The sequence below is a fragment of the Muntiacus reevesi genome, chromosome 19 (genome assembly GCF_963930625.1).
Source record: "Muntiacus reevesi chromosome 19, mMunRee1.1, whole genome shotgun sequence".
In the NCBI taxonomy this organism is placed as follows: Eukaryota; Metazoa; Chordata; class Mammalia; order Artiodactyla; family Cervidae; genus Muntiacus; species Muntiacus reevesi.
The window spans coordinates 38,341,702-38,363,432 of record NC_089267.1 but is presented as its reverse complement, the minus strand read 5'-3'; the positions used below and the strand labels follow the sequence as shown (position 1 = coordinate 38,363,432).

General features: G+C 38.3%; 1 protein-coding gene across 1 annotated transcript in view; it reads right to left on the bottom strand.

Annotated features, from left to right (window-relative positions):
• Positions 1-21,731, bottom strand: part of AK9 (adenylate kinase 9) — a 99,668-nt gene that overhangs the window by 11,502 nt on the left and 66,435 nt on the right. Inside the window, exons 27-33 of the mRNA XM_065911403.1 lie at positions 19,774-19,993; positions 13,792-13,857; positions 11,344-11,550; positions 10,795-11,013; positions 6,594-6,807; positions 3,276-3,477; positions 26-172 (exon numbers count right to left, since the gene is read on the bottom strand). Of these exons, the coding sequence (XP_065767475.1) occupies positions 26-172; positions 3,276-3,477; positions 6,594-6,807; positions 10,795-11,013; positions 11,344-11,550; positions 13,792-13,857; positions 19,774-19,993 (1,275 nt within the window). The remainder of the gene's footprint in view (positions 1-25; positions 173-3,275; positions 3,478-6,593; positions 6,808-10,794; positions 11,014-11,343; positions 11,551-13,791; positions 13,858-19,773; positions 19,994-21,731) is intronic.

Here is a 21,731-nt window from a genome sequence, read left to right as displayed (position 1 = left end):
ATCACTGTTTCATCACATACATTACCTTGACTCCGTTTTTTTTTCCAGGAGCAATCTTCTGAAAATCTCTTTGGAAGGCACATCCAACTCAAAGATAATCATGGGGATGATTGACCTAGCTTCTAAGAGACTCACTTGATACTTAGTTACAGGGTATCCATCAATGACAACACTAGTAAGGAGAAACATGAAAATAAAAATTCCAGATTTCTTTACTCTCAGACCTTCCTTTCTGTCTTCCAGAAAAAGTCTGTCTTTAGGATTAGCCCCATACAGTTCCTTACATAATTTGATTTACCTGTCACCTTGCCCTCTTTTATATATACATATAGATTTTTAGGGGGCTGTACCTTGCAGCTTGCAGGATCTCAGTTCCCCAGCCAGGGACTGAACCTGGGCCCTGGCAGTGAAAGCTTGGAATCCTAACCACTAGGTCACCAGAGAACTCCCTTTATCTCTATATTTTTAACCCCAGTCAGCCCAAGAGCCAGAAGAGGGCTGCATACATACAGACACAACTCTGACCCATATACTTAGCATCATAGAGCTAGATTTTGATGGACTTTGAGAGATATTACACATAATACTTTGAACCTTGTGTTATTTAATTGGTGCTATTATTCTAAGCATGAAACAGTTGGGAAGAGGGGCTTCGCTGGTAGCTCAGCTGGTAAAGAATCCACCTGCAATCAAGAGGCCCCGGTTCGATTCCTGGGTTGGGAAGATCCCCTGGAGAAGGGATAGGCTACCCACTCCAGTATTCTTGGGCTTCCCTGGTGGCTCAGACATTAAAGAATCCTCCTGCAATGCAGGGGACCTGGGTTTGATCCCGGAGTTGGGAAGATCCCCTGAAGGAGGGCATGGCAACCCACTCCAGTATTCTTGCCTGGAGAATCCCCATGGACAGAGGAGCCTGGTGGGCTATAGCCCATGGTGTCGCAAAGAGTCAGACATGACTGAGTGACTAAGCACAGCACAGCGCACATTAGTCTTCACATGAGACAGTGGAAAGAGTATAGGTTTCAGAGGCACACAGACTTAAATTTGAAACCGGGTCTGACCTCTCTGAGCCTCAGTTTTCAGTAAAGTAGGAAACACTAAATATAATAGTAAAATAATGATATCTAACCTTTGTGTGTGTATGCATGTGCTTGGTCATGTCCAACTCTTTGCTACCCCATTGACTGTAGCCCGCCAGGTTACACTATCCGTGGGATTTTCCAGGCAAGAATACAGGAGCAAGTTCCCATTTATTTCTCCAGGGGATCGTCCCGACCCCAGAATTAAGATTGAACCTGTGTCTCTTGTGTCTCTTGCATTGACAGGCAAATTCTTTACCAGTTAAGCCAACAGGGAAGCCCTTAGTTAACCTTTAACTAAGGTTAAATTTAACCCTTAGATTTACCTTAAAGATTGTAGATCAAGTGTGTAAAGCAATTAGCAGACTAATTCACATTCCTTATAATAGAGTGCCTGGCATGGGAAGAATTACCCAACTCTTAAGATTGTAGTTTTATAGCAAATTGTGTAAAATTTTTTGTATAGAAAGGTCAGTGTAAGATAAGATGTCTTGTAAATCAAGATTTTAAGTACATTAAAATGTTTTAAAATAAAAAAAGCCCTGCATAATTAATAGTATTTTAGCAAGAGTTTAAGAAAATATGGGAAACATTGTGTTCTAAACTTGCTTTTGTAGTAAAATTCTATAAGGAAGCTGGGTGTAGCAGGGGAGATGAGGAGCTGGTAAGAAAGCCCTTTGGTCTCTGGAGAGAACCATTTCATCTGGACCCGGCAGGCCTCTAGGCAGAAATGATAGAGAATTTGTTAGTCCAACAGTCTAAGGTAATGAGTGTCATCAGCAAACTGACAGGATGAATAAAGGCTATCTGCAAATTTCTAAGTCAGGAAACTGACTCTGAGGTGACCCAGTTGGGCATGCTGGCTGCCGGTCACCAGGAAGGGCTGGTTCATTTTACCTTGGTGTTCTCCAGACTCAGGCACTAACTAGTTCTACATTCCATGGCAGAGAGGACTATAAATTAACATAGCCCCAAAGCCAACTAGAGAATGTATGCAGCTGCCATTGTTGGTTTTTTAATGGCTCAACTTCTTTGTCCTGTGAATGATCACTTGGGAGGCCCTCGGGATTAGGGGACTTCAGGGTGACTGGGCAGTTTTATTAAAGTGAAATAAAACTTTTGTGAGTCCACAGTAGCCCTCAGTAAGATCTCTTGAATGTCAGGAAGGAGGTAACTCAATTTGCTAGAAAGTCCCAGGACTTTCTCTGCAGGGGGGATGGGGGGTTTGGTGGGATGGCGGTGTGGGTGTGGGTGGATACTTGACACTCCAGAATCTGCTCCCCACCATAACAGGAATTAGGAGAACTGTTACGGACTTGATTAAGGACCAGTGGTAGGGAAGGGCAAGGAGGTTCCTGACATAAAACAACTTTGCGTGACTCAGCAAGATTTTAAAAAGTCAATGACCTGGGCTCAAGAGCAGGGCCTTAGGTTTTATGGGCTTTTGTGGTTTCCCTGAGGGCTTTCCTGGTAGTTCAGAATCTGCCTGCAATGCAGGAGACCCGGGTTAAATCCCTGGGTCTGGAAGATTCCCTGGAGAAGGGAATGGCAACCCACTCTAGTATTCTTGCCTGGGAAATCCCATGGACAGAGGAGCCTGGCGGGTTACAGCCCATGGGGTCGCAAAAAGTCAGACAGGACTGAGAGACTAACACACTTAGTTTCTACTGGATGTGACCAGTGGCTATGCAGGGGCAGTCATGATTGAGTAGAGGAGTGTAAACTGAAGACCAGTCCAAGCACACGGCTCTCCTGTCCAAACGCAGCATTAAGGGAGGGGTGCTGCTACCTGTTCAGAGATTGGACTGGTGAAAGACTGTCTCCATTGGACCAGTATCATCTGGGGGCAGGGGAAGGCCACATCTTCATCACTCCATCGGGCAGTGAGAAGTTCTACTGGACTGTAGAAGTCACATGGGTCTCTTATAGACTGTGTAAACCTGGAGATTGGGACAACTCAGGGGTTGCTGCAGGGAGTGAAGTTGGCCTGTGAGTGTTTAAACCAAATTACAGCCTGACCGAAAATTAAATTATTAATATGCAACCATATCAGTGCACAGACTTTGAGAAGCAGATCACACAGCCTTTACAACAACTTTAAACTCTGTTTAAGGTATTTTAATTAATTCCAATGAGTAATTTCTTAAAGATTTAACTCCCTCCCGCTCTCTCCCCACCCTTATGGCCCCCACTTACCCTGCGGTATTACATACACTTCCCATCAGAGATAGTTCTAAGGCCTGAATAGCCAGTTCATCAGGTGCTGTCAATCCTTTATGAAGATGCCAATTTAGCATAAGTGCCAGCTCTGTGTCTGGTTGGTTGTTTAATACATAACGCAAAGCATCTCCTATTGACAAACGCTTTAAGCCATATTCACTTGAAATACTTTTGGCAACTGAAAAACATTAAAATTTTAAACTTATTCTGTTTCACAAACCTATCTGTTAACCTTAGTTTCAGATTCTAGTTAATTGACAACAGCAGCAAGTTAATCTTCACATTCTTCAAAGAAATTTCAAAAATTCAAATAGCTACATTTTATGGAACTAATGGGCTTCTCTGGTGGTGGCTCAGGTGGTAAAGAATCTGCCTGCAATGTTGGAGACCTGAGTTCAATCCCTGGGTCGTGAAGATCCCCTGGAGAAGGGAATGGCTACCCACTCCAGTATTCTTGACTAGAGAATTACATGAACAGAGGAGCCTGGTGGGCTACAGTCCATGGAGTTGCAAAGAGTCAGACATGACTGAGCAACTAACACTTTCACTTCACTTCATTGAATTAATACTATTCAAAGGTCAGTCATTATTAGCACTTTAGGCATGTGACTGACAGATCTGGTTAATGAGCCAACTATGTTAGGTTTTTCCATAACCAAACCATTTAAGTGTTTTTTCCTTCTGTTTAGTTCAGTACAGTTCAGTCACTCAGTCGTGTCCAAATCTTTGCGACCCCATGAATCGCAGCATGCCAAGGCCTCCCTGTCCATCACCAGCTCCCGGAGTCTACCCAAACCCATGTCCATCAAGTCAGTGACGCCATCCAGTCATCTCATCCTCTGTTGTCCCCTTCTCCTCCTGCCCCCAATCCTTCCCAGCATTAGGGTCTTTTCCAATGAGTCAACTCTTTGCATGAGGTGGCCAAAGTATTGGAGTTTCAGCTTCAGCATCAGTCCTTCCAATGAACACCCAGGACTGATCTCCTTCAGGATGGATTGGTTGGATCTCATTGCAGTCCAAGGGACTCTCAAGAGTCTTTTCCAGCACCACAGTTCAAAAGCATCAATTCTTCAGCGCTCAGTTTTCTTCACCGTCCAACTCTCACATCCATTCATGACTATTGGAAAAACCATAGTCTTGACTATATGGACCTTTGTTGGCAAAGTAACGTCTCTGCTTTTAAATATGCTATCCAGGTTGGTCATAACTTTCCTTCCAAGGAATAAGCATCTTTTAATTTCATGGCTGCAGTCACCATCTGCAGTGATTTTGGAGGCCCCCAAAAATAAAGTCTGACACTGTTTTCACTGTTTACCAATCTATTTCCCATGAAGTGATGTACAAGGTAGCAAAAATTTTGAGAGCTTCATAAGGCATCCTATGTGTACTATTAATATTTGGTCGTTTTCTGTCCAAAATAACAACTCAATGTTCCTGTGTCATTGGGTTAACCCGTTTCCCTATCTATACATTTATGACTTCAGGCTGCAATCAGGATAACTTACCCTATACAATTAAGTGCACTTAAGCCTCTAGGACATAATTTTTAAAATTTATTTTCTAAAGATTATAGTAGTGTATCTGACACTTCATTAATAATTTACAGTTTATAAGGCAGTGTTTCTTCTGTGACTTTATTTGATATTTTCAACTATTCCATCAAGTGTGGAGAGCGAGTATTGAAATTCCAGTTTTACAGGTGAAAGAACTGCAGCCCACTGACGTGGAATGGTTTGTCCAAGGGCAGACAGATGTTGCCACGGGCTGAAAGGGGACTCGGCCACAGCCTCTGCTTCTGCTACGTGAGGCCATAGATTCGACTTCTGTGTGTGGGGGCGCTCAGCTGCTTCAGTCATGTCTAACTCTTTGCAATCCTATGGACTGTAGCCCTCCAGGCTCCTCTGTCCGTGGGGATTCTCCAGGCAAGAATACTGGAGTGGGTTGCCATGCCCTCCTCCAGGGGATCTTCCCAACCCCAGGATGGAAGCCATCTCTTATGTTTCCTGCATTGGCAGGCAGATTCTTTACTACTAGCATCGCCTGGGAAGCCCAGTGGTTTCCAGTTACTGTTAAACGCAGGTGTGCTCTGATGGAGTCTACAAACCCTGCCTCATCATGGTCTGGAGATAGGGTGTATAGAGGACATTGAGACTCACCTGGTCCCATGGGAATACAGGTTAACTGGCCACAGTTAGGGCCACTGGGAGGGATGCCCCTGTGAAGGCTGCAGAAGCCTTCATCTCAACTTTGCCACAAACGCTAGGGTCAGACCCATTATTTTTCAGCTATAAAAACAAACTTTTACAATTTGGGATTCTGTTAAAAAATTAGCCTCTATTTTGACAAAGACCAAGAAATCTGATTGTACTGTATGCATGTTACTTTTTGCTGTGTTGGAGGATCTTATTTTGAATGTCAATGTACATTAAAATACACTTTTTATCTTTAGAGCTAAAACACGAAACTCTCTTTTATTATTTCTGGTGACAAACCAATATTTGACCTCATCCCTCCCTTTCATTTTCTATGCCATCAGTCATTAAGTCCTGTTGTTTTCCTTTTAAATATTTCTGGTATCTATCCTTTCCCATTTTATTCTCATTGTGACCAGCCACTATTCATGTGATTATCATGTCATTTTGAAATACCACACTTACTTATTGTTGGACTATTTGCTGTAAAAAATATATAGAAAATTCAAACATTATAGTTTACTAAATTCCTTTATCAAAAATGATTAAGATAATGAATTTTCACTCTTTAAATTATTAATAAGTGGATTATATTTATAAATTTTAAATATAATTTTTATGCAAATAAAATATTAATATATTGTTATTTGACTATATTTATAAATAATATTAGCTTGCAATTTCTTTTCTTATATTATCTTTGTTTAGTTTTTATATCAGGGACATGCTGACTTAAAAATGAATTTGTATTTATATCTTTTTAATTGTATGGACTATATTCTTAAGTTTAAAAAACTGAAAATAAATTGGACAGCTTACTTTCTTTTCCCTTGCTCTGGAAAAACTCATAAAATCACAGGAAGTACCTCTTGAATTTTTAATTTTTGAAAGGTTGACATAATTTCCCTCCAAAACCATTTGATCCTGGCCTGTTTTGGAGTGGGGCTATATTTTTGAATGCCTTCTCTTCAGTTGTTTTTGGTCTGTTTAGTTGTTCTGCCTCTTATTGAGTCAGTTTTGATAGTTTCCTAAAAAAAAAGTAGTCCTCATTTTCAGGAGATTCTTGTATGCTTAAGGATAGCAAAGGCAGACACACTCTTACCTGTAGTTTTTCCAGATTTTGGAGGCCCCAGAATTGCAATCCTAATGGGGATAGTAGGCTTAGGTTTGGGTTGGCAGATATATTTGATTGGGTTCTTCATAAATTTTTCTTTAGTTTCCTTACTAGATAAAAAATAAATATACTGACGATGGATTACAGGATGAAGTGGATTCTCTGAATTTTCAACTGGTTTGATGGTCTCGCCTTCATTTAGCTGCAATATATACACAATTGAATTAACAAATTAGCCTTATTTTAACAAATTAGCCTTATTTCCCCCAAATATATTTCTAAAAACAAATTTGTAAAATCTTTCTTATAGAACAAGAAAACTAATTATAATTGAATATTGATATTAAAAAACAGTAAAAAGAGCAAGTTATTTTATACTCACATACAATAAATGTTTTTCTTTAATGGGTTTCAGTTTCTGACAATTATAGTTCTATTTCCTTTTTAATGTGTTTAGTGTATACTGAATGTTTCTGCCAAGGAGTATAAAGGTGCTCGGATATATTCACGGGCCAATTTATCTTCATAAACAGGTCCATTCCTAAGGTGGTGTAATGTATGGAAATGTACCCTCCTAAAATCATGGTTTGGAGCCCTAACCCTCAAAGTGACTATATTTGGAGACAGGACCTTGAAGGAGATGACAAAGGTTAAATGAGGTTATAAGAATGGAGCTCTAATCTAAGAGAACTGGTGTCCTTAGAAGAGAGACACCAGGAGTGCCTGAGCACAAGGGAAAAGCATTGAGGACACAGTGAGAAATGGCCATCTACAAGCCAGGAAGCGAGGCCTCACCAGAAAAACCATCTCTGCTGGCACCATGATCTTGGACTCCAGCCTCCAGAACAGTAAGAAAATACATTTCTGTCATTTAAGTCACAAAGTCTGTGGTATTCCAACATGGTAGCAAATGCAGACTAACACAGCATTCCAATATGCTATCCAAATATGTCATTCCAGTAAGACAGCATGGATAGACTAAAGTATGTGGTATTCCAATATGGCAGGTGGACTCCTGGGATATCTTTGGGAGTATACTGGTCAGATGAATCTCACTGACTTCTCTTTTACATTTTTATACAGACAAAATCCCACTCACATAAATATGAATAGCAGCCACAAAAGGGAAAAATTCACCAAAACAGCAGCCTAACGTGTTGGTATGGAATGGAGAGGAAGGACTGGTCCCACATCTTTGCACTGGTAATGATGATAAATGGGTAATTAATGGATATCTTTTTTTTACGTCATCAGATGGCCCAGCATCAGTCATCCTTGGACTTGACAGAGCAGGCGGGCAATGGTATGGTAATATTGCTTCTCCCCTAGAGTTAGAGTATTCCATGGACAGAGGAATTAGAGAATTCCATGGATAGAGGAGCCTGGTGGGCTACAGTCCATGGGGTTGCAAAGAGTCGGACATGACTGAGCGACTAACACACACACCGAGAGTTACACCAGGTCAGTTGTCACAGGTAAATGGAGTTATCAGCATCATCATTTTTAGGCTGGAGTGATGTTCACGGATGAGTGTAAATGCTAGGGATAAGAAGAAGCTTAGGGATGGGGTGGGAATGTCTGCTCTATTTCTTATATTTGGTAGTAAAAGAAAAGCTGAAAGTTTAATGATTCCATTTCAAATTCCCAAATTAACTATGAATTCTTGCAATGGTTTCTGCTATTTCCCAAAATAGCTACCATGTATCTTTCTCCTCTATAGGTCAGAATACCCAAGGTATCATCAAATCTGAAACATCAAATTGTCGGGCACCTGGAAAGATTCCCAACAGCCCTAAAAAATGATTATTTATATGCTTAAAGCCTTCCTGTGACCATGCACTCATTTACTCACAGGCATTTTTGTGCAGTACTAATTATGTTCATACATGGACCCTTGAATAGAGTCCGGACTTTGCTGCTTCTTCCCCTCTCTTGCCCATCTCAAAGAGATGGTTAGCATGTGACTATTTTTTAAAAGCTTTCTAAGTGATCCTAATATATGCTTAACATTATCTGATTATTTATGGAGGAACTTGTCATAGTGTTTCTATATTTTAGCATGATATTTTAAAAGATTTCTCTTGACACCCTTATGGTTAAGTAAATAAGATATTAATATCACAATTAAGTAGAACTGAAAATGACTGTATCAGTATCAACCAAGAAGGTTTCAAGTGATAGGCATATGGCTCTATTTTGGATCCCTTCCTCCAAAATGTTTTTTATCAGTGACCAATAAAAGTAATACATATTAATAACAACATTGTTATTATAATGTTGTATGTACACTGTTAGAATGTTATAATTCATACTACTGTTGTATATTTTGTTATTATATATATTATATATATAAAACATATATAATATATATTTATATTACACATATATTATATATATTGTTATTATAATGTTGTATTTATACTGTTATAATGTATTTATACTATTATAATGTTGTATGTATTTATACATTATAATATGTAATTTTATATACATATTTTACATACATATTATGAAGTGAAAGTGAAAGTCACTCAGTTGTGTCCAACTCTTTGCAACCCCATGGACTATTCTCTAGGTCAGAATACTAGAGTGGTTAACCTTTCCTTTCTCCAGGGGATCTTTCCAACCCAGGGATCAAACCTAGGTCTCCTGCATTGCAGGCAGATTCTTTATCAGCTGAGTCACAAGGGAAGCCCAAGAATACTGGAGGGGATAGCCTATCCCTTCTCCAGGGGATCTTCCCAACTCAGGAATAGAACTGGGGCCTCCTGCATTGCATGTGGGTTCTTTACCAACTGAGCTTCTTTTACATATTTTATATATGTATTATTTATACATATAAATATGTATATTATATAATTTTATATACATATTATATACATATCTCCTGCAATACAGGAGACCTGGGTTCAATTCTTGGGTCAAAAAAATCCCTTGAAGAAGGAAATGGCAATCCACTCCAGTATTCTTGCCTGGAGAATCCCATGGACAAAGAAACCTAGCAGGTTATAGCCCACGGGTTCCCAAGAGTCAGACACAACTTAGCGAATCAACCACCAATATGTAATGAACATATATTAATAACAGCATTGCAGGCAGATTCTTTACCAGCTAAACCACAAGGGAAGCCCATTAATAATAACAGCTTATATTAATTGAGCACTCACAAGAAACCATGCACGGTTGTGAGCACTTTCCAATAATTAACTGATTTAATAATTGTAATAATATTATGAGGTAGGAACTATTCTTATTTCCATTGTGCAAATGGGAATGGCTCAGAGAGGTTCAGTAATTTGTCCAAGGTCACTCAGCTAGGAAGCAGTGGTTTTAAACTCAGGCAACCTGACTCCAGAAGCCATGTTTTCTCCACTGTACCACTGTGCTGCTTCACTGATGGAAATGTGAAGGTACGCTTGTCGAGAGTGCCAGTGTACCTTTACAAGGCATTTCTTTACTGTCTTTATAGCACTTAATACAACCTGACTAGAACCTATTTGTTTACTTATTTATTGCCTGTTCATCCTCTCCAATCCAGCTATCATATAAAGCCCATGACAAAAGGAACCTTGCTTGTTTTGTTCACTGCTCTGTTCCCAGGGGCTGGAACAGCAGCTACAAGGTTCTTATTTAAAAGTTGTTGAAAATCATCCCACATTTGAAGTCACTGAATTCCAATTACATCAAATCTGTTTGTCCACACTACATAAAAATATCCTACTTGGCAGTAAGTTTGTGATGAACATTAAAGGCACATTTTGTTTGGTATCGCACACTTCCCAGAGGACTTCATATTCTTGCATTTGATCACACTGGCTTGAAGGCATTTTCCCACTTTAAAGGTCAGGAAACAGAATCAAAGAATTTAAATGGCTTGCCTAAAATTAAATAGCAAATTAGTGCTGAAGCTCAGCTCACTAGATGTCTTGTTTGAAAATATTTTTAATACGAACTTCTGCTGCAGAGTTAGAACCAAGTTGGAACTGAATTATCTCTACAGAAATAGATGAAAGAAATTTAAACCCTTCAAGTACTTCTCCTACTTCAGAAAGGCAAAACAACAACACATATTTTTATAGCTATTTAAGAATACTGTATAATGTTTACAGTTTTTTTAAATTATTCACTGTCTTATTAGACATACTTCAAAAAGAAATAAAAGAAGAAACGTGACTTTCAGATGCATTACCTTTACAGGGTCCCAGTAGCCAAATGAGCTTATATACTTGTAGGTAAAGCTGAGCATTTTCTGGGCAAGGCGTGATGATATTGGATAACATTTCTCAAAAATGCTTGCACGATTCTCTACCAGTGGTTTCAGTTTTGTATTCAATGTGTATTGGACAATGTGGATTTTTCGAGATCCATTAATGAGAATTACTGGTATCAAAAATTTCTCAAATTCTTCCTGATCAGAAAAATCATAAAACCAAATATTTTTAGTGGGAAGGAGGCTGGTGGTATTCAGTCACAGTGCAAAGACTACTTCAGTCTAGAAAACAAATACTTTTAAACTTCCAGGTGACTCTGTGGTGGTAGCTAAAACTTTTGACCTTCTAAGGTTTCCGTGTTGCCCTTGATTTATTAACTAGTTCTTATAATTGTAAGTGGTACTGAGGGACTTAACCCCTAAAAATATACATATCTTTTGAAATGTTGAAAAGAAACCAAGGAATAAGCCAAATTGCTTTTGTTTCCTTCTCACATGTTAATTTTTGAATTATGAAAACATAATAACCTGTATTATTTGTAAATTACTCATATCTGCTTCAAATTTTTCTCCGAGTTCACCCCTCAGGCGTTCGAGAGCATCAGTTTCCTGCTCTTCCTCTTCCTCACTCATCACTTCCTCATCTTTTGGAAATTCATCTTCGAGAATGTTATCAATATCATCTTCATCGTTATCAGGTTCTTCCTCACTCATGTCTTCATCTTCTCTAACAGTCTAAGGAAGAAAATATTCCCCTTTGCTATAAAACTGAAATATGGAACAAATGTCATGGATAACTACTCATCTGGATATTCTGGAATAAGTGGATATTGGTTAGTGTGGTATGTAACATTCATCAACTGATACAGTAAAATTTCAGACATCTGGTACCCGGAAATGTAATGCCTTCAAGACTAACACTACAGTGATCCCTAGATAAATACATAGACAAGATATTAGCTTCTAACACTTAATGCTATGGTCATCAGAACATTACATGCTTTTCATGGTCTTCAGCAACAAAGTTTCATGCAACTCAAAGAGTATAAAACACTCCAAGCTATGTTAGCGTGGACAAGATCAGTTTCCTCATCTATAAAACAGGAATAACGAAAGGACCTCCCTCACATGATTGTTGGCAGAGTTAAATAGGTTCATACATGCAAGGCCCTTAGAAAACTGTCTGGTAAGCATGCAAATGATAGCTATTATTCCTATTATTAAGTTATTATAGCTATTATATTATTGTCATTTTGTATAAAGCACTGTTCTAATAGAATAGTACATGCCCCTGAGGAGGCTGCAGTTTATCTGAGGACACAAGAATAACAGATAAATGATTATTAAAGACTGTGACAGGATATTGATACTAAGTGGTGTTGTATAGGCTTTAAGTGCTGTGGTTCAGTTTGCGTAAAACTGAATCCTATCCTATTGATTCTCCTGCACTGTCTCCTGGCATGTTGCCCTGAAGTAGTCCTTGTCCCACCCAATTGGAAAACTGCCTTCCAGTCAGAAACCTGAGAGTTACCTTAACTCCTCACTCCCCATTATTGTACATCTCATTTCCAGGGACAGAGTACTTAAGACTCTCTCCTCCTTTCTAGTCCTGCTCTACTGTTTACCCTCTCATTATCTCTTGCCTGCAATCTTCTGATTAATTTGATGTTTCCTAATCTTTCTAACTAAAGAGACTCTTCATGAAAGTGAAAGAGGAGAATGAAAAAGTTGGCTTAAAGCTCAACATTCAGAAAACTAAGATCATGGTATCTGGTCCCATCACTTCATGCAAATAGATGGGGAAACAATGGAAACAGTGTGACACTTTATTTTCTTGGGCTCCAAAATCACTGCAGATGGTGATTGCAGCCATGAAATTAAAAGACACCTGCTCCTTGGAAGAAAAGCTATGACCAACCTAGACAGCATATTAAAAGCAGAGACATTACTTTGCCAAAAACAGTCTGTCTAGTCAAAGCTATGATTTTTCTAGTAGTCGTGTATGGATATGAGAGTTGGACCATAAAGAAAGCTGAGTGCCGAAGAATTGATGCTTTTGAACTGTGGTGTTGGAGAAGACTCTTGAGAGTCCCTTGGACTGCAAGGAGATCTAACCAGACCATCCTAAAGGAGATCAGTCCTGGGTGTCCATTGGAAGGACTGATGCTAAAGCTGAAACTCCAATACTTTGGTCACCTGATGGGAAGAGCTGACTCATTGGAAAAGACCCTGATGCTGGGAGGGATTGGGGGCAGGAGGAGAAGATGGACAGAGGATGAGATGGTTGGATGGCATCACCAACTCGATGGACACGAGTTTGAGTAAACTCCAGGAGCTGGTGATGGACAGGGAGGCCTGGCGTGCTGCAATTCATGGGGTCTCAAAGAGTCGGACACGACTGAGCGACTGAACTGAACTGAATTGAGATGGACCTAGAGACTATCACACTAAGTGAAGTAAATCAGAGCAAGATAAATATCATATCATTTATATGCGGAATCTAAAAAGTGACACGAAGTTCTTTACAAAACAGAAAAAGACTCGCAGATTTAGAAAACAAACTTATGGTGAGCAAAGGAGAAAGGTTCGGGGGAGGGATAAATTAGGAGGTTGGGATTAACAGATACATACTATTATATGAAGGATAGATAATCAACAAGGGCCTACTATATAGCACAGGAAACTCTACTCAATACTCTGTAATAAACTATATGGGAAAAGAATCCGAAAAGGAATAGGTATATGTATATGTATATCTGAATCACTTTGCTGCATACTGATGCTAACATAACACTGTAAATCAACTACACTCCAATATAAAATAAAAATTAAAAAAGACTACTATGCATCTTTTCATTTTACATGGTTAAGATTTTATATAAATATATATGTAAAATACATATTTTATATATGTGTGGGTGTTTGTGTATGTGTCCATTTTATTTTTTGAAAAAAGCAATTTTATTTACTTACCACCCCTCCTTTCCTTCTTTTTTCTCTCTCAATTATAAGTTCAGCCCTTCTCTTAGCAATCATATCATCCTGTTAAAGAAAGAAGCGTTAAAAATGTCAACAGATAATAATAAAATTACATTCTATGTATTAATATTTTTTCCCAAATGGGAATTACATTTGGTTAGAAGGATACTTTCCAGAAAAGATTGTGATGGTGATAATTACCTCACGTGTATCTTTGGACCTCTGGCCCTCTTGATCAGCTGTTTCCCTCCAGAGGTATAAGTGGCACTTGGGATCAGTCAGTTTTTCTTCAAACTTTAGAATCCCTTTTCAAAATATATTACTTATTTGTTTGCTTTGGTGGAGAGGTGGCTTTTGCACATGGAGAAATAGGGAGGCTATTTGTTGAAAATGTCTGATAATTTTTCATCATATTATTAAGATGTAATTGTCTAAATAACCCTAAAACCACATATGCTCATGAGGAAAGCATTTGTGTTTTGGATACTTTCATATATATGGTATATGGGTAGCCCTCTAGTTTTTAACGCAATGAATGGGTCCTCTGATGTGACCTTAAGGTTTGCATAAAAGCTAGTCAGCTACCCTTGGGTTTTGGGGCTCATTGGTTCATGAGTCTTGAAATTACAGTCCCTTTAAATACTCAGAGATCAGAGAGGTGCCTTAAAGACATGACCTGGGGCCTCTGGTCTAGACCAGTAGCACCCTCCTCCTTTTATCTGGCAGTTACTGAGTATACATCCCAGATAATGTATGTTTGCTTGACATTCAAGAAAGAATTGTAAAATCAAATGAAATCAAATTAATTTCATATATGAATCCCAGAGAGATTCTGTAGCTTTTCAGAAGGTGAGGATTATAAAAACTCTTATGTCCCTTTTTTAAACCAAAGTTTTACCATAGGTACTTTAACTGTAAAGCTATAAAAATACAATCTCTTTTGCCTGAGTTGTGGGTGTGAAAAGAAGGAGCAAATGCGTAAGGTTATGAACTAGCTCCAGAAATCTGCTCTTTCCTGTTCTACATGCTCTACAAATCTTAGGGCATGTGATGGCTAGGATGGGGCTTGATTGCTTTAGAGCTGCTCTGTCCAATATGGCAGCTACTAGCCACCTGCGAAAGGATTTAAGGCAAAAGGACAAGGGGGTGGCAGAGGATGAGATGGTTAGACAGCATCATTAACTCAATGCACATGAATTTGAGCAAACTCCGGGAAACAGTGCAGGACAGAGGAGCCTAGTGTGCCACACACAGTCCATGTGGTCACAAAGAGTCGGACATGACTTAACGACTGAGCAAGAACAAAGCCACCTGCAGCTCTTTTCTATTTAAACAAAATTAAACATTTGATTTTTTCAGCCTCACTGACTAAGTACATTTTAAGTGCTTAATAGCAGCAAAGCTAGTGGCTGTTGTACCGGACAGTGAAGAGACAGAACATTTCCCTCAGCACAGAGAGTTCTAAGATAACACCGGTCTAGAGGTGCCGAGTGCCACAGGGAAGTAACAAGCACCTGTGCTTTGGTGTGCCCTCTGCTCTCTTTTCCATTCTCAAGCTTACAGAGCCTCTTGCCTAGCAGACAGTTGGGCCCATTTTCTTCAGAGATCAGCAGCAGAAAAGCGAAGGATGTCACACAGCAGAGTGTGAAGCTTGGGGTCTCTCCGCATCTCCCTCCTTACTTTCATAGTTCTTGGAAGACTGACAGCTGGGCTTGCCTTGGTTTTGTGCTGGCCACGGATGCCTAGGACAGGCAATCCTTTTTTTGGGGGGGGGGGGTGCTGCTTCACAGGATCTTAGTTGCTATGCACAGGATCTTTCATCTTTGTTGTGACACGTGAACTCTTAGTTGTAGCATGTAGGTTCCAGTTCACTGATCAAAGATCCAACCTGGGCCCCCTGCACTGGGAGCGTGGAGTCTTAGCCACTGGATCACCATGTCCATGTTCCAGGGCATGCAATCTTAGTTCTAGGACATGCGGTCTTAGTGTGGTGGTGCAAATGGATGGATGGAAATGCCTTTAGAGGGATTTCCTCCAACCAAGTCCAGGATGTAAAGAATTTGACAACTGTGTCTGAGCAGTGAAAGAGGATCTTCATGGTTTTAACACGTAATACATTAATGAGTATTGGGTTGTGATAATGTATCCACTAATTTAACTCATTGTATCTCAGAATTGGAATTAACTGATTAGCTCTCTGACACCAGAGAGCTTTCTTCCATATTCTCCCTACCAAATGTCTACTTAGTCTATGCTTATCTGCCTTCGATAAGTAGCTCAACTGCCTTCGGTCTTTGTTCTTTTTGGAAAGTCTTACTAGTAAAGAAATACATCTTTCTGTACCTGTCTCCTACCAACAGTGTTTCTTTTGCCTATGGCCACATGGAACACAATAATTTCTCTTCAGCATAGAAGACTATCACATAATTTACCACTGTGCTCATGTCTCATCTTGGTCTTCTCAGTTCCAGATTTGAAAGTTCCATTCATTCTACTCAATCCAGATCTGTAAATGAGTCCTTTTAAGACATGTCATATGAATGGAATGGATCATAGAGTACATATAATACTATTTTCTTTGCCTGGTTTCTTTCACTTAGCATAATGATCTTTTGTAGGGAGTATCAATAATTCATTCCTTTCAAATACTGAGTACTACTCCATTATATGAATATAGTATATTTATTATTTTTCCAGCTTTGTAAAAATGGGAGCTATTTAATGTGTGTGTCATAAAGATTTGAGGTACGTATACATTGTGAAAGGACTCTTCTCCCATTTGGTTAAGTAACACATCCATCACCTCACATACTTATCCTGTGTGTATGACAACATTTAAGTTCTACTCTCTTGCCAAATTTCAATTACACAGTACAATATTATCAACTATAGTCATCATGTTATACATTAGATCCTTAGGTCTTTTTCATATTATAACTGAACTTTTTTATATCATCTTACCAACCTCTCCCCATTTCCCACACCCCCCAACCCATGGCAACCACTTTTATACTTTCTGTTTCTATGAGTTTGATTTTTTTTCCAGATTCCACATACAAGTGATACCTTGCAGTATTTGTCTTTCTCTGTCTGGCTTGTTTAACTTGGTATAATGCCCTCAAGCTTCATCTGTGTTGTTGCAAATGGCAGGATTTCCTTCCTTCCCATGGCTGAACAATATCCCATCATATATATACATATACCACATCTTCTTTGTCCATTCATCTGTTGACAGACAAAGGTTGTTTCTATACCTTGACTATTGTGAATAATGCTGCTATGAACATGGGAGAAGATATATCTCTTTGAGATAGTGACTTTGTTTCCTTTGTACACATATATCCAGAAGTGGGATTCCTGGATCATATGGTAATTCTATTTTTTAATTACTTGAGGAACCTCCATACTGATTTCCACAGTGACATTCCTATCAACAGTGTACAAGGGTTCCTTTTCTCCACATCCTCATCAGCATTTACCTCTGTTCTCTTTTTTTATTAGACACCCTAACAGGTGTGAGAGGTGATATCTCATTGTGATTTTGACCTGCATTTATCTTATGATTACTGATGTTGAGCACCTTTTCATGTATCTGTTGGTCCTGCCTTCTCTGGAAAAATGTTTATTCAGTTCATCTGCCCACTTAAAAAATTAGGTTGATTGTTTTTTTTTCTCTCTCAACTCCCTCTTCCCTATTCACCTCCCACAATTTACTGTTCTCTATTTCCCTTATTACAATTGAATATAATACTTCAATTTATTTATTACTTATTTGTCTCTCATTGAAATGATATTGCCACAAACACAGAATTTTTGTCTGCTTTGTCTACTGTTATTTATCTCCAGCCTGACACATAAGTGTTCCACAGTGTGTGTTCAATGAATGAATGAATGAATGAACATATACTGAGTGCTTACTATGCGTTAAATATTATATAAGTCCTTCACATAGTTTTTTTCTGTTTAAACTTTTTATTTTGTACTAGTGTATAGCCGATTAACAATACTGTTAACACTAACAATTAACATTGACAATGCTTCAGCAGAGGGACTGTACATATACCCATCCTCCCCCAAACTCCCCTCCTATCCAGGCTTCCACATAACATTGAGCGGAGTTCCATGTAATTGTTTGGTTTTTTGATACTGAGTGGTGTGAGTTCTTTATGTAATTTGGACTTTAACCCGTTATCAAGTATATGATTTGCAAATACTTTCTCCTATTTCCTAGACTGTCTTTTATTTTGTTGATGGTTTATTTTGCTTGGAAGAAGATTTTTTTAGTTTGAGGTAGTCCCACTTATTTATTTTTGCTTTTGGTGTCAAATAAAAGAAGTTATTGCCAAGATTGATGTGAAGGAGCTTACCCCTTTTTGTTATTGGAGTTTTAGGGTTTCAGGGCTTGTGTTTCAAGTCTTTGATCTACTTTGAGTAGATTTTTGTGTATGGTATAAGATAGGTGTCAAGTTTTATTCTTATGCATGTGGCTGTACAGTTTTCCCAATGCCATTTATTGAAGAGACCATCTGTTCTCCATTGTACATTCTTGGCTAGTTTGTCATGAATTAACTGACAGTATATGCATGGGATTATTTCTGTGCTTTCTACTCTGTTTCGCTGATTTATGTGTCTAGAGTCTGCTATTGAATCCCTCTGCTGAAATTTTTAGTTTGGTGACTATATTCTTCAGCTCTATGACTTCTGTTTGGTACTTTATTTTCTGTTTGTTGAAGTTTTTCACTTTGTTTATGCATTATTCTTCTGACATTGGTGAGCATCCTTATGACCATTATTTCTAACTATTTATCAGATAAATCACTTATCTTTGTTTCAGTAAGGTTTGTTTCTGGGGTTTTATCTTCTTCTTCTGTTCAGAATATATTCCTCTGTTTCTTCATTTTCTTTGACTCTCTGTGTTGGTCTCTGCACATTAGATAAAGCAGCCACCTCTCCCAGTTTTGACGGGTGGTCTTGTGTGGCAGATGAATACAGCTCAGGTTGGCCTGAGGTCCTGGCCATCTCTCAAGCCTCTGTGCTTGTGTAAGCCATCTTCTTGGTTTTCAGCGGCTCCCAAAGTTAAGGGTGTGCCATGACCTATCAGTGTCCCAAACAGGAGGATCACAGTCCGTATAAACTGATAGGAAGCTAAGATCTTCAGGTAGTAGCTGTTTTGATGTATTAATAGGTAATGTGGGTATTTTCTCATTTACCCAATGTGCAGGAATCTAGCTTCTCCTAGACTAGTTTCTCCAACTAGTTTCTGGATTTCTTTCAGAGTAGACTGAGTTCAGAAGACTCCTATGTTGCCACCTGGAGTTGTAACCCAAGGGAACTTATCTGGATATTTGTCACATTTTGTTTATCCATTCATCAGTTGATGGACATTGAGTTGTTTCCACTTATTGCCTATCATGAACAATGCTGTGTAAATTTTCACAAACACATTTTTACATGGACTGTTTTCATTTTTGTTAGATAGATTCCTAGGTGTGCAATCGCATAGGTTCCCTATGACACTTTTGAACATTTTATGGAAACTTCTCAGAATACAGTTTAAGAAAAGATATTCTAAGCTAATACCTGTATTTATTTCACTATGGACTAAAATGACCTTGATGGTTGGTATCAACATTCCAGGAGCTAGTAAAAGTCAATGAAAATTTTGTCTTTGTGTTTTAAGGTTTGCTCTACTTGGTGCCTGGTTCACTGTGCTCCCATGTCTAGTACAAGGATACTTTGTTGCAGCCACTATCTTTAATTTTATTTGCCTTGAAGAGAGAAGCATTAACATGTAGATAATCACAAAGGCCTCAAATAATTCTTAACTTTTTCATGATAAATTGTCAAAATTTGATAAAAATAGTTTGCATACTGAATATGGTATTAAAATCAGAAAACTACATTTTTGTAAAGGTCACTTTAGAAATTGGATAGTTGCTGAACACATTTACCCTCATGTTTTTTCAAATGGATACATACCTTGATTTTTGCCTTCATTTCTTTGATGAGTTTTTTCCTTTTCAATTTCTTGTTTTGTTTCACTTTCCACTTTCCAATTTGGACAGGAAGGAGGCGATCAGAAATATCTTGATCATCAACTTGTATAAACACAGCAGCATCTGGGAAAAGCCCATGTTCTCCCAGGAACTGGACCTCATCTGGATACCGTGGGAAACCATCTAATATAAAACCTGTGGAACTATGTGGAAATTTCATAACTTACTTTATTTGCTTAAACTAGTCTGTTATAAATATTGATTTAATAATGAAAAAAAAAAGTACTGCTAAATCTCAACTTTATATTAGATGTCCAATGAAACTTTTAAAAAGTTTAAATAGTTTACTGTAGCATCTTTTATTTCTTTTAATATTTCTACTTGTATAAACATGCTGCTTCTTCTTCCAAATGTATCAAATTAGATTAAAGTTATAATATTTGATATTTATAGTATAAAATTGCAGTCAATCAGTTTACAGACAATTATTGTTAAATACCAGCTTACTAAAAGTTGTGAGAAGATCACAGGGAAGGAGAAAGTAAGTTCTCTGCTTGGGATGAGTGCCCAGCCTAATAAGGCGTCACCCTTTATGTAAAGAGTTTGTTGGGCTGCCTCCCTACCCCCACCCTTCTTTATTGAGAATCCTTTTAGTCATTTTTCTCCTAATGATGTTCCTTTTCATGAGACAATTCATGCCCTCTTCCCTCGCTCTTTTTGTAACTAGTGACAACGATTAATGTTTTCTTGGCTCATATGTGTAGGATGATTGTATTCAAATAGGATCATCAAACTTGCCCAAGTATGATAAAACTTTAAGAATCATGAAAATAACTTGGAATGTTAACACATTTTCATTAGAGAATATTTATAATACAATCAGGCTTGGAGAGGGCTTCCCAGGTGGTGCAGTGGGAAAGAATCTGCTTGCTAATGACGGAGATGCAGGAAACATGGGTCTACTCCTTGGGTCAGGGATATCTCCTAGAGTAGGCAATAGCAAACCACTCCAGTATTCTTACCTGGATAATCCCACGGACAGAGGAGCTTGGCGGGCTACAGTCCACGGGGTCACAAAGAGTTGGACACAAATCAGTGACTGAACACATACACAGGCTTGGAGAACTTGGCTTGGTTTAGTTTGGTCCCTTTTTGAATGAACTTATTCTGTCTCTCTAAAATTTGGTTTAACTATTTATATTTAAATATACATTTTCTTCTTCATATGAATAGTGTTTTCAAGAACATTTGATAGTTTTAACTCTTAACTGGCATTTAGAAATGTTGTATCCTTTCTAATTAAATGGGAAATTTTTTATATATTGCCTTAAGATATGTTTCCTTTTCTTCAGAGATGCCTCCAGCAAAATCTTTTCTGTTCGAGTTGTCACTTCTTTGTCAATGACATCTAAATCTTTACCTCTGCATCCAAGCTCTTTTTTGAATTTTTATTTAGAATTTTCAACAAACTGCCTAGGTTCTCTATCTGAGTGCCCTTCAGGAGTTATATATGCATCATACTATCAAAAATCACGCTTACTGTTACCCTCCTACAAGGCTTTTCCTCTGACTCACTAGTGTCCAGGGGCCAAACTTCAGACACCCTTCAACTCCCTCCTGCTTCTCACATACAGTAGCTAAGTCTTGGCAAACCCTTTTCTGAATCAACATTTTCATTTCTACCATTATACCTCAGTAATGTAATGCAATTAGCTATACCTCAGTAACTAATAAGCTCTCTCTAGGATTGAGGCCTTTTTAAAAAGTGCTGATTTTTTCCTAATTATAAAAGTAATATATTTCACTATAGAAAATAAGAAATAAAGAAAAGCACAAAGAAAGGACAAAATTATCTATAATCTCATATCCAAGAGGTTATCGACATTTTGTTTCTTTCTAGTTTGCTCTTCATTTGTTGAACTTTCTATCATAAATAACTGT